The sequence below is a fragment of the Anopheles cruzii genome, chromosome 3 (genome assembly GCF_943734635.1).
Source record: "Anopheles cruzii chromosome 3, idAnoCruzAS_RS32_06, whole genome shotgun sequence".
Lineage (NCBI taxonomy): Eukaryota > Metazoa > Arthropoda > Insecta > Diptera > Culicidae > Anopheles > Anopheles cruzii.
This window is the reverse complement of record NC_069145.1, coordinates 16,296,981-16,310,217: the sequence shown is the minus strand read 5'-3', so window position 1 is coordinate 16,310,217 and position 13,237 is coordinate 16,296,981. Positions and strand designations below refer to the sequence as shown.

Genomic DNA, 13,237 nt, shown 5'->3' with positions numbered 1-13,237 from the left:
TCTCCCTCACTCCGCGAGAAACCGACGAGAAACCGCCTTGCCGCGTCCGTTGGAATTCGGTATTTTTATAATCCCACCAGATGCCACTCACCTCGGATGTCGCCGCCGGAGGTTTGAAGTGCACACAACCTGCGCAGACCCCGCCGTAGGTGGAGGTGGTGATTTTTCTTCTTTCGCCTCGTCCCGTGCGTGTCACTGGTGCGGAACGGACTCTTTGGGGCACGTGGAGTCACGAAGGTGTCCGAAAACCGTGTTTGGTGTGTTTAGATCGCGAAACAACGGGGGATCGAGTCGGAGTGATCAGTGACGGACAGTCCGCCGGACAGTGCAGCAGTTGTGAGTTCAAAGGGTGCGTCCGAGTTAAGACATGAGTTGGAAATGCGTGACAGTGTGGGCAGTCCTGGTGGTTGGTTCCGTCTGCAGCCAGCAGTGCCCGGATGGATCGGTAGATGAAGGCGTGGATCAAGAAAGCTCCCGAAGCTCCGGTCAACCCGCCAACGTACGGCTGCTGCAGGAGAACAGCGTCAAGCGGGCGTCGCTCTTGAAGAAGTACGACTTTGTGATCGTCGGGGCGAGCCCTTCCGGCTGTCTGCTGGCTAATCGGCTCACTGAGGTCGCCGACTGGAACGTGTTGCTGATCGAGGCGGGCGAAGAGGAGAACGTCTTTGTGCAGGTGCCCATCTTCTCGGCCTACCTGCAGGCCACCAGCTACAATTGGGGGTTCCTGGCCGAACCACAAAACTACTCGTGCTGGGGTAAGCAATGGGGCGGGAGGGTCTCAGGTAGCGCACTATCTAACGACTTCGGGTTCGTGTCTTGGCTCGGCGGCAGGAATGAAGGATCAGCGGTGTAGCTATCCGCGCGGCAAGGGTCTGGGAGGCTCGACGCTGATCAACTACATGATGTACGTGCGGGGCAACCGGTACGACTACGATCAGTGGGCCAAGGCTGGCAATCCGGGCTGGTCGTACGACGAGGTGCTGCCGTACTTTCGGAAGTCGGAGAAGTCGTATCTCCGCGAGTCGGACGGCCACTACCACGGGACGGCCGGAACCCTGGACGTCCGCTATCTACCCTACCGGACCCGGTTGGCGCAACTGTTCGTGAGCAGCTGGCAGGAGCTGGGTCTGAAGTCGGTCGACTACAATGGAGAATCGCAGATCGGTGTTTCGTACATACAGTCGAACATCCGGAATGGACGGCGGCTGACGGCCTACACGGCGTTTCTGGAGCCGATCCTGGATCGGCCGAATCTGCACATCCTCACCAGTGCCCGGGCGACGAAGGTGCTGATCGATCCGGCCAGCAAGGTGGCGTACGGGGTCGAGTTCATCCGCGATCGCACCCGGTACACCGTCTATACCTCGAAGGAGACTCTCTTGACGGCTGGGGCACTGCAGACTCCGCAGCTACTGATGCTGTCCGGTGTGGGACCGAAGGAGCACCTGCGCGAGTACGGCATCCCGGTCGTGCGGGACTCACCGGTCGGCCAGACACTGTACGATCACGTCTACTTCACGGGCCTGACGTTCGTGACCAACACGACGAACCTTTCGCTGCACAGCGACAACGTGCTGACGCTCGACGCCTTTCTAGCGTACCTGCAAGGCCAAGGACCGATGACGGTGACCGGGGGCGTCGAGGCAGTTGCCTTCATTCGCAACGGTAGCGACGCCGACGCCACGACGAAGCCGAGCACGTTGCCCAACATCGAGTACATCGTTACCGGTGGGTCGCAGGCGGCGGACCATGGTAGCGGCATCCGGAGCGGGTTCCGGCTGACGGACGGTACGTACAATATCTACAAACCGCTTGAAGAAAACGCCCAGGACGTGCTGACCGTGAACATCGTGCTGCTGCATCCCCGGTCGCGGGGCTACATGCGGCTCAAGAGCTGCAACCCGCTCAGTTGGCCGCGCTTCTACTCGAACATGCTGAAGGAGCAGGAAGACGTGGAGACCCTGCTACGCGGCATCCGGGCGGCGATGCCGTTCATGGACACGAAGACGGCCCGTCGGTTCGGCACGAAGCTGTACCGGGTGCCGCTGCCCAACTGCGCCTCGCACCGCTTCGGGAGCGACGACTACTGGCGCTGTGCCATCCGGACGCAGACGACTTCGATCCACCATCAGATGACGACATGCAAGATGGGCCCTGCAACCGACCCGGAAGCGGTGGTCGCGGCCGACTTGCGGGTTTACGGGGTGGGCCGGTTACGCGTGGGCGACGTGGGGATCATACCGTACCCGACCAGCGGCCATCCGGCGGCCACGGCGTACATGATCGGCGAGAAGCTGGCCGACATGGTGAAGCGGACGTGGCTCGGCCATCGTAACGCTCCCGCTTCGTCCGGTTCGTCGCCACAGTGACCGGCCCAGTTCCGCGCGAAAGGAGCCAAACCACGGTCAAGGAAAAACGCGACCCATGTGGCCCGTCGTGTGAGGTTTTTAAATCGCGACACGATGTTGTGAGCGGGGAAATGGAAATGTGCCATTTCCATAATGTGCCGGCGAGGCTCAAAGACTCAAAGTTTCGTTTGCCCGTGAGAGAGGCGCGACCTGGCGAAGGAGAAATAGATTAGATAATACAATAGAGTGGGCGCACGACACGTGGCGCATAATCTGTCGATGTGCGCGAGGTGAGATGTGACGCCTAGGATAGTAATAATTAGCACAAATTCCGCTGGCGTTTGTTATCTGCCGTTGAGTTGTTGGCAGCAAACAGACGCAATAAAAGCATCATCGTAGTGACATAACAGTGCTTGAAATGTTGTTATGTTCGGGTGGTAAGCCTACCAAAACAACCCTGCCTGGGAAAGGGCTTTTCATTGGAATGCTTAATGTCGACAGAGTTCGTAAAGGGATCGGTCTACATGCGTGACCGATCGTATGTATGAACTGCTTATAACGATCGCAACATAACGCATCGCGATGTGTGATGCAATTGATTTTTTTAAAATTATGTTGTAACAATAACACCGAAAATATCAAGCAATGGACCTCGATCTTCAACGACGTAGATCAGCAAACGGAATGTTTTTACCGCATCCAATATTTATTTCGTTTTCAATTTCAACTACTTTTTCCACTCACTTTGCGTTCATATGCGTCATGGTGTCAACTGCCTCTTTAGAATGTCCCTTGTGGCCCAATGGCCCAATCACATATGATTTAGTGAGCTATGCATCGTATTTCAGCTCTTTTTTTGCTAAAAAAGTGTACAGCCTCACGACGATCAACCTATTTTTTGCATTAGAGTTATGGCCCTGTCAACAGCCATAAACGGGTTTAATTTCCAACGATATTCCGTCTGCGAGAAGTGTAATGCGCCTAAAAGTATGCTTTTCGTAGGAAGAGGTTCGTCACTTGTTTTGTGCAAGTCTTTTGTAGGATTTGTTCCGAGGCAATCGTTCCCGTGCAAGCAAGCGCCAGATGATGATCCGAATTCGTGGTTTTTCGTGGATCTACAATTTGCAGTGTTTTTTCGTTCTTATGTTGTTTTAATTTTGACCAAAAAATGCCTCTCATTCAAGACAATTAAGGGGTACCGTCTTCACATGAGTTCGTTTGGATGCTCTGGTATTGCTTCCGACATAGTGAGACCGAAACTGGTTGAAAGTGTGACAATAGGACGTGCGATGCGATCGATTACGCGTTCAATCGTCTAGCTACCAGAGCGCATTCGTCACAGCAAAGCCGCTCATTAAATGCATATCAGCGACTTTGCAATTGATATTCTGATCGGCCGCGGCGCGTACCGGTAGTTTTCCAGCGTGTTGTGCCATCCACAACCACCGCACGTTAGACGCGAAAGTCTTGTTCCGTGTTTTCTTGTTGTTAATGTCATCGGGAAAAACCCCACATTTCTGCTTCCCTTCCCGGCGTATCGGTGCTAAAAAGGAGTAAATGCCAATCCCCCGCAAGGACGTCGTGGGGGTCTCTGGAGTACTGAAGTGCAACTCTCTGCCTGCTGCCCCGCGTCTGTCTGTGCTCTGTAGCGCACAAAACAAAGACCAAAAACACCATTCTCTTTCCGGTCGCTCGAGTTCAACAAACTTTCCAGGCCGTCGTCGGGGAAGCAAAACAACTTTTATAGGCCATCGGTTCGGCGCCCGGAAAACCCATCTTCGGTTAGGCGGCCGCAGTTTCGGTTTCAATGTCAACCTGTGTGTGCAGTTTGGTGGGCAACAGGTTTCGCGCCATTTTTACAAGAAAGTAGCAGGTAAATAACACGAAAACCACTCTTCCGGAAGGCTGCTGCTTCGGCTCGACGGCCCAAGTGCCCTTCTGTTCTTATTCGTTCCTTTCACCACCGGCACCATTCGCCCGAAACTCGAAGGACCTTGCACAGGAAGCCCTGTATTCGGTGCGACCCTCACGCGGCACACTCTGGCCGCAGTGATAAGCTGCCCTTGGCTATGTCAATGCTTTCTTTTCTGTTCCGACCGTCCGGGTGGAAAATGCCAACGACACGCTGCTGCTCGAGAGGTTTGCTTGCTAAACTTTGGCCGTGTATTGATCGAAGAATCGACCGAAAAATGGTGCGCCTCCACTGGCGCGTTTATTTTGGTCTCTTCAATATCCTTCCGATGCCTTTGGCCGACGCATCCTTGACTCTCGCGATCTCGCGAGTGACGACACAGAGACCTCTGAGACTGGCAGCGGCTGATCGATGGCCATGATGCCGCCGAGTACATCTTTAATCTTGCGTTGCATTTGTTTTATGATGACGCTGATTACACGTCCACCGCGGTGTAATTTGATAGCCTATAATTACTTCCACTCCACGTCGACCGATGGCCCGTTGGTTTTTCTCTGTCCAGTAGCATCCCCCTCTCTCTATCAGGCTGGTCAATAAGTGTTTAGCGCCTAAAGTCGCCGGATATCGTATTGGAAAACTGTTGAGCGACTGAAAAGATTTAGTAGAAGACCTAGGCATCTCGTTGGGCAGTGTAAGCAACTTCGAATGTAACTTTCTCGGCAACATTTAGAGGTTTTTCGAAAGGATAAAGTGAATTTTGTGCATTCAATCACCACTATGGATGAGACTTGGGCCTATCACCATGATCCTGAATCAAAACAAGATGCCAAGAAGTGGTGTGAAGCTGGTTCTTCGCCTCCGAAACGAGTTCGTGTCCAAAAGAAGCTAAGAAGGTGTTGTTAGCATCAGTTTTCTGGGATGCGAAAGGAACTTTGTTTGTGGATTACTTGCAAACTGGTAAAACAAGAAATTCTAAATGTTTGGTATCCTTTTAGACCAGCTGAAGGAGAAAATTCACGACTAAAGACACGCTTTGCAGAAGAAAAAAATCCTTGCATCCTTGGACAATGCACCCTGTCACAAGAGCATTTTGAAAATGGCAAAAATCCTTGAAGTTCGAATTGTTGGAGTATCCACCGTATTCACCAGATTTGGCCTCTGGCGACTTCCATCTGTTTCCAGAACTAAAAAAACATCATGCGTGGAAAGCGTTTCTCATTAAATGATGAAGTCATAACAGCTGGGGAATCGTATTTTGCAGCCCTTCCAGATTCTCATTTCGGGGATGGAATTCATCCGTTGGAATGCCTTAGGAACAAGTGTATTGATGTTAGGGGGAGACCATATTGAATAACGGAACTCAAAACTTATCGAACAACCCATTATGTGTGTGTTGGGAAGAACTTTCCGGTGGCAAAAGCTTTGCTACAACAATGGGCCAGAACGCGTGCCGAGGGAAAACACGCCGTGAATGGGGCGCTGGCCGGCCACGCTCTCATCATCGAGATCGAGTTATCGAGCAGTTCCGGGTAAAAGTAATCGCCATTCGCGAGACCCCTGCGTTTTGTTGTTTGCGCAATCGACTTTATTAGCTACGGTTCAGTGTTTTGCCGTGTGGCCACTTACAACTACATATGTACATCTAAGGTATTGCACTGTGGGTCCTTAAACGCTACGGGAGCGGCGCGGTGAAATGCTCCGTCTATTAAATGCTGCCAGGCTTGGCGAGAGCTTAGGAACACCGGAAACTGTTCCGGTCTCAGTTCGGCAGCTCGTTCCAGTCTTCCTTGATCATGTCGGCGCCCTTCTCGCCGATCATGATGGTCGGCGCGTTGGTGTGGCCCGCCGGCACATCCGGCATGATGCTGGCGTCGATCACGCGCAGCCCCTTGATCCCGTGCACCCGGAGCCGCGCATCCACGACGGCGGTCGGGTCCGTCCGGGGTCCCATTTTGCACGTCCCGACGTGATGGTAGATCGTGAAGGTGGCGTGCCGCGTGAAGCACCGCCAGTAGTCGTCCGAATCGAACCGATGTGCCTCACAGCCCGGCATCGTCGTCCGGAGCAGCCGGGCGTTATACTGACGCAGCCCGGCCATCTCCGTCAGCTCGATCGCCTTCCGGATCGCGCGCACCGAAATATCCAGATCGTACGGATCGGCAAAGTAGTTCGGCTCGATCACCGGATGCCGGAAGGGGCTCGAACCGTTCAGCGATATCCGGCCGCGACTGCGGGGCCGCAGCACCATCGGGAACACGGTGAACCCATCGGTGTTCCGCTGCCGGATCTCACCGAACAGCTGCTCGAACGCGTCCGGCCGGTAGTTGAAGTTCGCCTCGTACGTCGGGTCGGCCGCCAGCGTGCCACCGATCTGGATCAGCTCGTAGTCCGGCCAGCCGTCCGGATCGCCCGGGTGTTCCGAGTCGTAGAACGCGAGCGCCTCGCAGCCACCGATCGACGTGAGCGGGCCCGTCCTGTTGAACTGATACTCCATGAAAGTGTCGAGCCGGAAGATCCGACTATACTTCATCGTCTTGGTGCCGTCTACCAAAAACGTGAGTCCGCCGGCGGCCGTGTGATCCTGAAAGTTGTGCCCGACCGGCAGGTCCACGATCGGCTTGATGCCGTTCTCACGCAGGTGCTTCGCTGGCCCCACGCCGGACAGCATCAGTAGCTGGGGCGATCCGATCGCACCCGCCGACACGATCACCTCACGGCGGGCCCGCACCGTTCGGAACTGGCCGCCACTGTAGAACTGGACGCCGGTCGCTCGCCCTCCCGACCGATCAATCATGATCCGCGTCACCTGGGCGAGCTTCTTCACGTGCAGATTCGGGCGGTCTCGCAGATCGTATAGGTAGGCCGCGTTGGCACTCTCACGCGTCCCGTGCCGCGTGGTGCTCTGAATGTACGACACCCCGATCTGGCGCGGCCCGTTGTAGTCCACGTTCGGGGCCCCGTCCTCTCGGGCCGCTTTCACGAACGCGGCCGCCACGTCCGACCGGTACCGCGGGTACGAGATGGTCAACCGGCCATCCTTCCCGGCCGCGCCCGGGTGCCCGTCCGCGATCCGGCTGCGCTCGAGCTTCCGGAAGTACGGCAACACGTCCTCGTACGCCCAGCCCGGGTTACCCTGGGCCGCCCACTGGTCGTAGTCGCGCCGATTGCCCCGAGTGTAGATCATGTAGTTCAGCACACTGGATCCTCCCATCACTTTGCCACGAGGCAACCGGCACTGGCGGTTCTTGAACGCCAAACAGTACCGATCGCTCGGCTTCGTCCGGTAGTCCCAGTTGATGTTGAAGCTCTGCAGATAGTGCGCCGCCATCGGGATGTCCATGAGGAGGTTCTCGCCCGGTCCCGCCTCGATCAGTAGCACCGACCAGTCGGGCACTTCCGACAACCGACTCGCCAGTACGCTGCCGGCCGAACCGGCACCCACGATCACGAAGTCGTACTCGTCCCGGATACGCGCCTGGCTCGGCAGCTCGTGCTCCATCCGCTTGCCGCCGTCCTGGAGGAAGCCCATCAGCGACAGCAGACTGTCCTGGGGCCGCGTGAAGCTCACCATGCCGATGATGCCGGCGGCCAGCGGTAAGTACTGCATTGCGGACATGCTGTCCTTCGCACAAACACACACACACACACTAAACTCGGATCTTCTTCTTGTAGGGGAACCCCTTTCGCGGGGAAGAATTTGCGCGACACGTCGTCACGACGTCACGGAGCGATCTGCATCGACACTGCAAGGCGCGTCGACCGTCAACTGAGAGTAGCCGCTCGGCTGGCAGCTGCAATTGCACTGAATCCCGCGCCCTTGGATTGCATTCGTTTTAAGCGTCGTAGGGGCCGATTCGCCGACAGCGCCACCATCAGCGACGGGGAAGAACCCGACCGGGGCGTCCGGCGGGGCCGACGGAATCATACTCATGATCAAAATCGCGCTAGTAACCCCGACCGCGACCGCCCGACCTATTAGTGTGTGTGCGGTTCCCGACCCGATTTCCCTTCGCTGCGCCCCGTTCCCGTTGAGATGCATCACTCCCCCGGCGGGTGCGTAAGAATCCAGTAGTCGTGGGTCTCCGAGAGAGCGAGAGAAGGCGAACGATCACTAGTAGTAGTAGTAGTAGTAGTAGTAGTAGTAGTAGTAGTAGTAGTAGTAGACGGCGAGTAGAACGCGGGGCAGCATGCAAACTTTCGCCTCTTGTGCTTCCCACACACTCGACTAAGAATGCATTCACTCTCTCACACACATACGCAGGCGCGCGCCCGTTCATATCCGGACTTCTCACCACTGCGAGGTCTCGAAGATCCGATAGCTGGGGCACGTAAGCGCGGATCGATTTTAACATTGAATTCCCCACTCTCCCGGCCCGGACCAGGGCCAGGCGAAGGTCAGGCTCGGCGCCCGTTCGAATGTCAGTCAGTCAGTCAGCCGGCCGTGCGTGCGTACGTGCGTGCAGTGTACGTAAACTTGAACTTGCGTCGGGGCCCCGCTGCACTTTCTACGATGCACTTTAGTTGCATCGCGCGCCTGAGGCCTCCGCGAGGGCATGAATGAGAATGCAAAACGAGACGCCCCCCTACCTGGTAAGGGTCGCGTCGATGACGCCGGGTTTTTCGCCAGATGCTCTCTGAGGAGCTCTCTCTCTCTCTCACGCGCTCTCCGTGAGCGCTCACCTTGACGGAAGCATTTCTTTCGCTTCCGGTGCAGCGGTCCGGGACTGTGGCGTGGACGCGACGGGCAACAGGTTTGCTCTTATCACGCCGATCATTGACAGCGGTGAACGCACACACACAAACGGAACACCCAAAAAGGGCGGCGGTAATCGTATTGTCTTTTTAGCCGCCGTCAGCTGTTAATCGTTATGTTCAGGGTGGTAGCTACGTGCAATTTATGGGGTACACTAATTAACTGTTTACTTCGGCCAGTAATCGACTATTTGAATTGCGATGGCACGAGTCAATGTTTCCGCCTTGTTTCTGTCTCGCGCGGAAGTCGGAAGATCCAGCCAGTGGAAGTCCGAACCGAACTGGATGATAACGTCCAAGAGTGTGTTCTTTATTGTCGACCTGGTCGGCCTAAGTGCCCGCGTGCAAGGTCCTTTTATCCCAAGTTGTCGCGTGGCGGCGCTTGTCTTCTCGTGTGCGAACATGGATCGTTGGTGAATCACATACGGAAATCACGACAGACATCATTTACCTCGGAGCTTCCCGTTAATCCGGGTGTCGGAGCACTCTGTCGGGAGATCCATCTATCCACTTCCTCGTATGAATCGAATTGCTGCTCAGGCAATGCGTGTTCCATCGAAGAAAATAAATGATATTCGGAAGGGGTCAAGTCTGGTGAAAAGAAGCTCCCAGCTAAGTGCTTTGATTGAACCATGAAGCAATTTTGCTTTGTGTCCAGGCGCATTGCTATGGAGCCAAGTTACCGACAGCCCAAATATCAAATGACAGCCCATTCTGGTCGTTTTTCCATCAATGCATGGTTCAAATTGATGATTTGTTGTCAGTAGCGATCTGAATAAACGGTCTAACCAGGTTTTAGGAGCTTGTGGTACACCACACCTCTCTATCCCATCAGAAAGACCTTTTATCGGAGTCTCGCGACGCTCTTTGCTTGTGAAGTCAAAATCGACATTTTATAGCTTTTTAAATCGCTGAAAGCACTGTGGTCTTCCAAAAGAATGATCACCGTAAGCTTTGACAAGCATTTGATGCGATTCTGTAGCAGTTTTCTTCGGCAAGTTAGATCCTCGCGAAACGTCATTTTCAGACACAAAAGTAGACTCTTCAAAAATAAGATGCAAACTAAATTTATTTATTTTTTCGACCTGGCATCACTTAGACCTCACACCATAGATATAGACCTAGTAAGCTAACCGACCCGGCGAACTTCGTTTTGACCACAGTTGGTTTTTGGAACAGGTATTCTTCAATTGAACATGCTTAATTCATTTTCTCGTTGTTCGTTTAATATAATAATTAACTGATTTGTTAGCAGCAGCAAACTAATTTCTATGGCGTTTATTTCGGAAAATAATTAACGTTATTTGCGAAATGTACGATCATCTGGCGTTCTCTTTAACTGAATGCCACTGTACATTAGCTCTCTCTCTTTCTTTCTCTCTCTCTGTCTCTGCTTGCTTACACTCTTCGCTCGCGACTAACTGCCAGCGAAGTCGTGCGGACATACAGACAGTGGTTTAAATAAAATAGTAATAAGTAATAATTAGTCAAACCGCCTCTGTCGCATTTAGCTTAATTTCAGTTCTACGGATAGCGCTTGGAGCGCCATCTGTTGATGAATTCTACCGCGATTGTTTAAAACGCGTGATCCTTCACTAACTGAAGGATCCTCTAGAGAAAAATCACCACTTTGCTCCGGTATCACCTTTCGTGCGGTACCACGTTCCAGTCCTGCTTGATCATATCGGCCCCCTTTTCGGCGATCATGATCGTGGGTCCGTTGGTGTGGCCCGCCGGCACATCCGGCATGATGCTGGCGTCGATGACCCGCAAGCCACGCACTCCGTGCACTCGGAGCCTCGGATCGACCACCGCCGTTCGATCGCCGGCCGGACCCATCTTGCAGGTGCCCACGTGGTGGTAGATGGTGTAGGTCGCGTGCCGCGCAAAACACCGCCAGTAGTCGTCCGAGTCGAACCGGTGGCCCTCGCAGCCTGGCATCGGAATCTCGAGTAGCCGGGCCCCGTAGCGCTGCAGGGCGTCGGTTCGGCTCAGCTCGATCGCCTTCCGGATGCCGCGGACCGCCATCTCCAGATCGTACGGATCGGCGAAGTAGTTTGGATTGATGAGCGGGTAGTCGAACGGGTTGGCGCTGGCCAGCCGCACCCGCCCGCGGCTCCGGGGCCTCAGCGTTAACGGGAACACCGTGTATCCTTCACGACCGTCACGTTCGATACCGCCAAAGAGCCGAGCGAAAGTTTCCGGTTTGTAGTTGAAGGTCGCTTCGTAGATCCGGTCGGCCCCCTGCGTACCGCCGAGCATCAGCAGCTCCAAGTCGGGCCAGGCGTCCCGCGACCCCGGCCGTTCCGTGTCGACGAACGTGAGCGCCTCGCAGCCCCCGAGCACCGTCATCATGCCCCGGTGCTGCCGGTACTCCATGAAGCTCTCCAGCGTGAATATTCGCTTCGAGCTGAGGGTCTCGGTGCGATTGACCAGAAACGTCAGCGCGCCCGGTGCCACGTGGTCCTGAAAGTTGTAGCCGACGGCGCGATTGACCAGCGGCTCGATGCCCATCCGGCGCAGGTGCTTCGCTGGCCCCACCCCGGACAGCATCAGCAGCTGGGGCGATCCGATGGCACCCGCCGAGACGATTACCTCCTGCCGAGCAGCGACCACGTGGGATATTCCGTCCGCGTGGAACTCGACACCCGTTGCTCGTCGGGTGTCGCGATCGATCAGAACCTTCGTGACGTGCGCGTTACGTCGCACATGTAAATTCGTTCGGTTTCGGGCCGGGTACAGGTAGGCGGTGTTGGTGCTCTCACGGCGCCCATTGTTGGTGGTGCTTTGGGCGAACGAAGTCCCTATCTGGGCACGACCGTTGTAGTCCACGTATGGGAGGCCCGACTCCGTGGATGCCCTCACGAACGCTCGTGCCACGTCGGTGCGGAAGTTCGAGTAGGAGATCCGCAACGGTCCCGTCCGGCCGACGTATCCCGGGTCGGCGTTCGGCACGACGCTACCCTCGAGCTTCCGGAAGTACGGCAGCACTTCGTCGTAGCTCCAGCCCGTGTTGCCCTTCTGCGCCCACCCATCGTAGTCACGACGGTTGCCCCGCGTGTAGACCATGTAGTTCAGCACACTGGATCCACCCATCACTTTGCCACGTGGCAACCGGCACTGACGGTTCTTGAACGCCAAACAGTACCGATCGCTCGGCCGCGTCCGGTAGTCCCAGTCGATGCCCGTGCGCTGCAGGTAGTGCGCCGCCATCGGGATGTCCATGAGCAGCGTTTCCCGGGGGCCGGCTTCGATCAGCAGCACCGACCAGCCGGATACCTCCGAGAGCCGGCTCGCTAACACACAGCCGGCCGAACCGGCCCCAACGATCACGAAGTCGTACTCCTTCAGAAGCGGCCTTTGGTCGGGTTTCTCGTACTGGAGACGCTCGTTTGCGGAACGCGCGAATCCCAACAGGGACCGCAGGCCCACCAGCTGCCCCAGCGTTAGTTGCACTAAATATACCGCTACCGATAGCCTCCAGATGACCCATCTTCCGCAAAGCAGCATACTGAAAGCGTGGCGAGGATGCGTCTCAGTCTACCCACTAAACCTTCAACGCCGAGTTTTGCCGAGCATCTCTAACTAGATTATCACAGCACACCGCTCGAGTCTCGCGAGTCCACTCCCTTCGGCTTTTGCTAGTTGACTGATATTTTTAGGAATATCTTCGAACTGGGGTTAGACCGAAATCGCTCAGAACACGCGCGCGCGTGGCGCGATACGATTAGTTCGCCCTGCCCAGAAGGGCACTAGCGATTCTTGGTATTGGTCCGGAGCACCGGAACAGGTTTTGGGATGTTGTAAAGCTCTGGAAGACTCACAGCTGAGATATTAACATTTCTCTTGTAACCAATGAATGGAGACCGATGTTCGAACTTCGTTGGTTGTGGAAGTCTTAGCGGTAGGGTCAACGACATCTTTTATGCAAATGATACGACCGCGTAAAGCCATTAGATTCGGGTGATCCCACTAAGGGACATTTGTCAGTCAATGCTCGGCTGGAGGTTCAAACCCGCTTTGTAATCGGCAATTTTAGTGGGCGACCAATAAGTGCTAAATACCAAACATTATCAATTATCCATGCCTCCATACCTAGGGAAATAACCGAAGGCCAAAGATTTCACGGTCGAAGGGCATCCTAAAAAACTTCGATTTGGCGAAAAAGATGAGCTTGGATCACATGAAAACTTTAATTTAAAAAACCAAGGTCCTTCTCTCACAT

At 55.0% G+C, this 13,237-nt stretch overlaps 2 protein-coding genes across 2 annotated transcripts in view; one reads left to right on the top strand and one right to left on the bottom strand.

The window, feature by feature from the left end:
- LOC128271661 (flotillin-2) overlaps nt 1-13,237 on the top strand; it is a 151,920-nt gene that overhangs the window by 18,669 nt on the left and 120,014 nt on the right. The window lies entirely within an intron of this gene.
- Nucleotides 5,860-7,876, bottom strand: LOC128271658 (glucose dehydrogenase [FAD, quinone]-like). Its single transcript, XM_053009271.1, has one exon. It carries the CDS (start codon nt 7,874-7,876, stop codon nt 6,020-6,022), a length of 1,857 nt encoding a protein of 618 aa, XP_052865231.1. The 3' UTR covers nt 5,860-6,019.

Bases quoted from the DNA above. Each gene is read 5' to 3' on its own strand.
- LOC128271658 (XM_053009271.1), bottom strand. From the start codon at position 7,876: ATGTCCGCAATGCAGTACTTACCGCTGGCCGCCGGCATCATCGGCATG.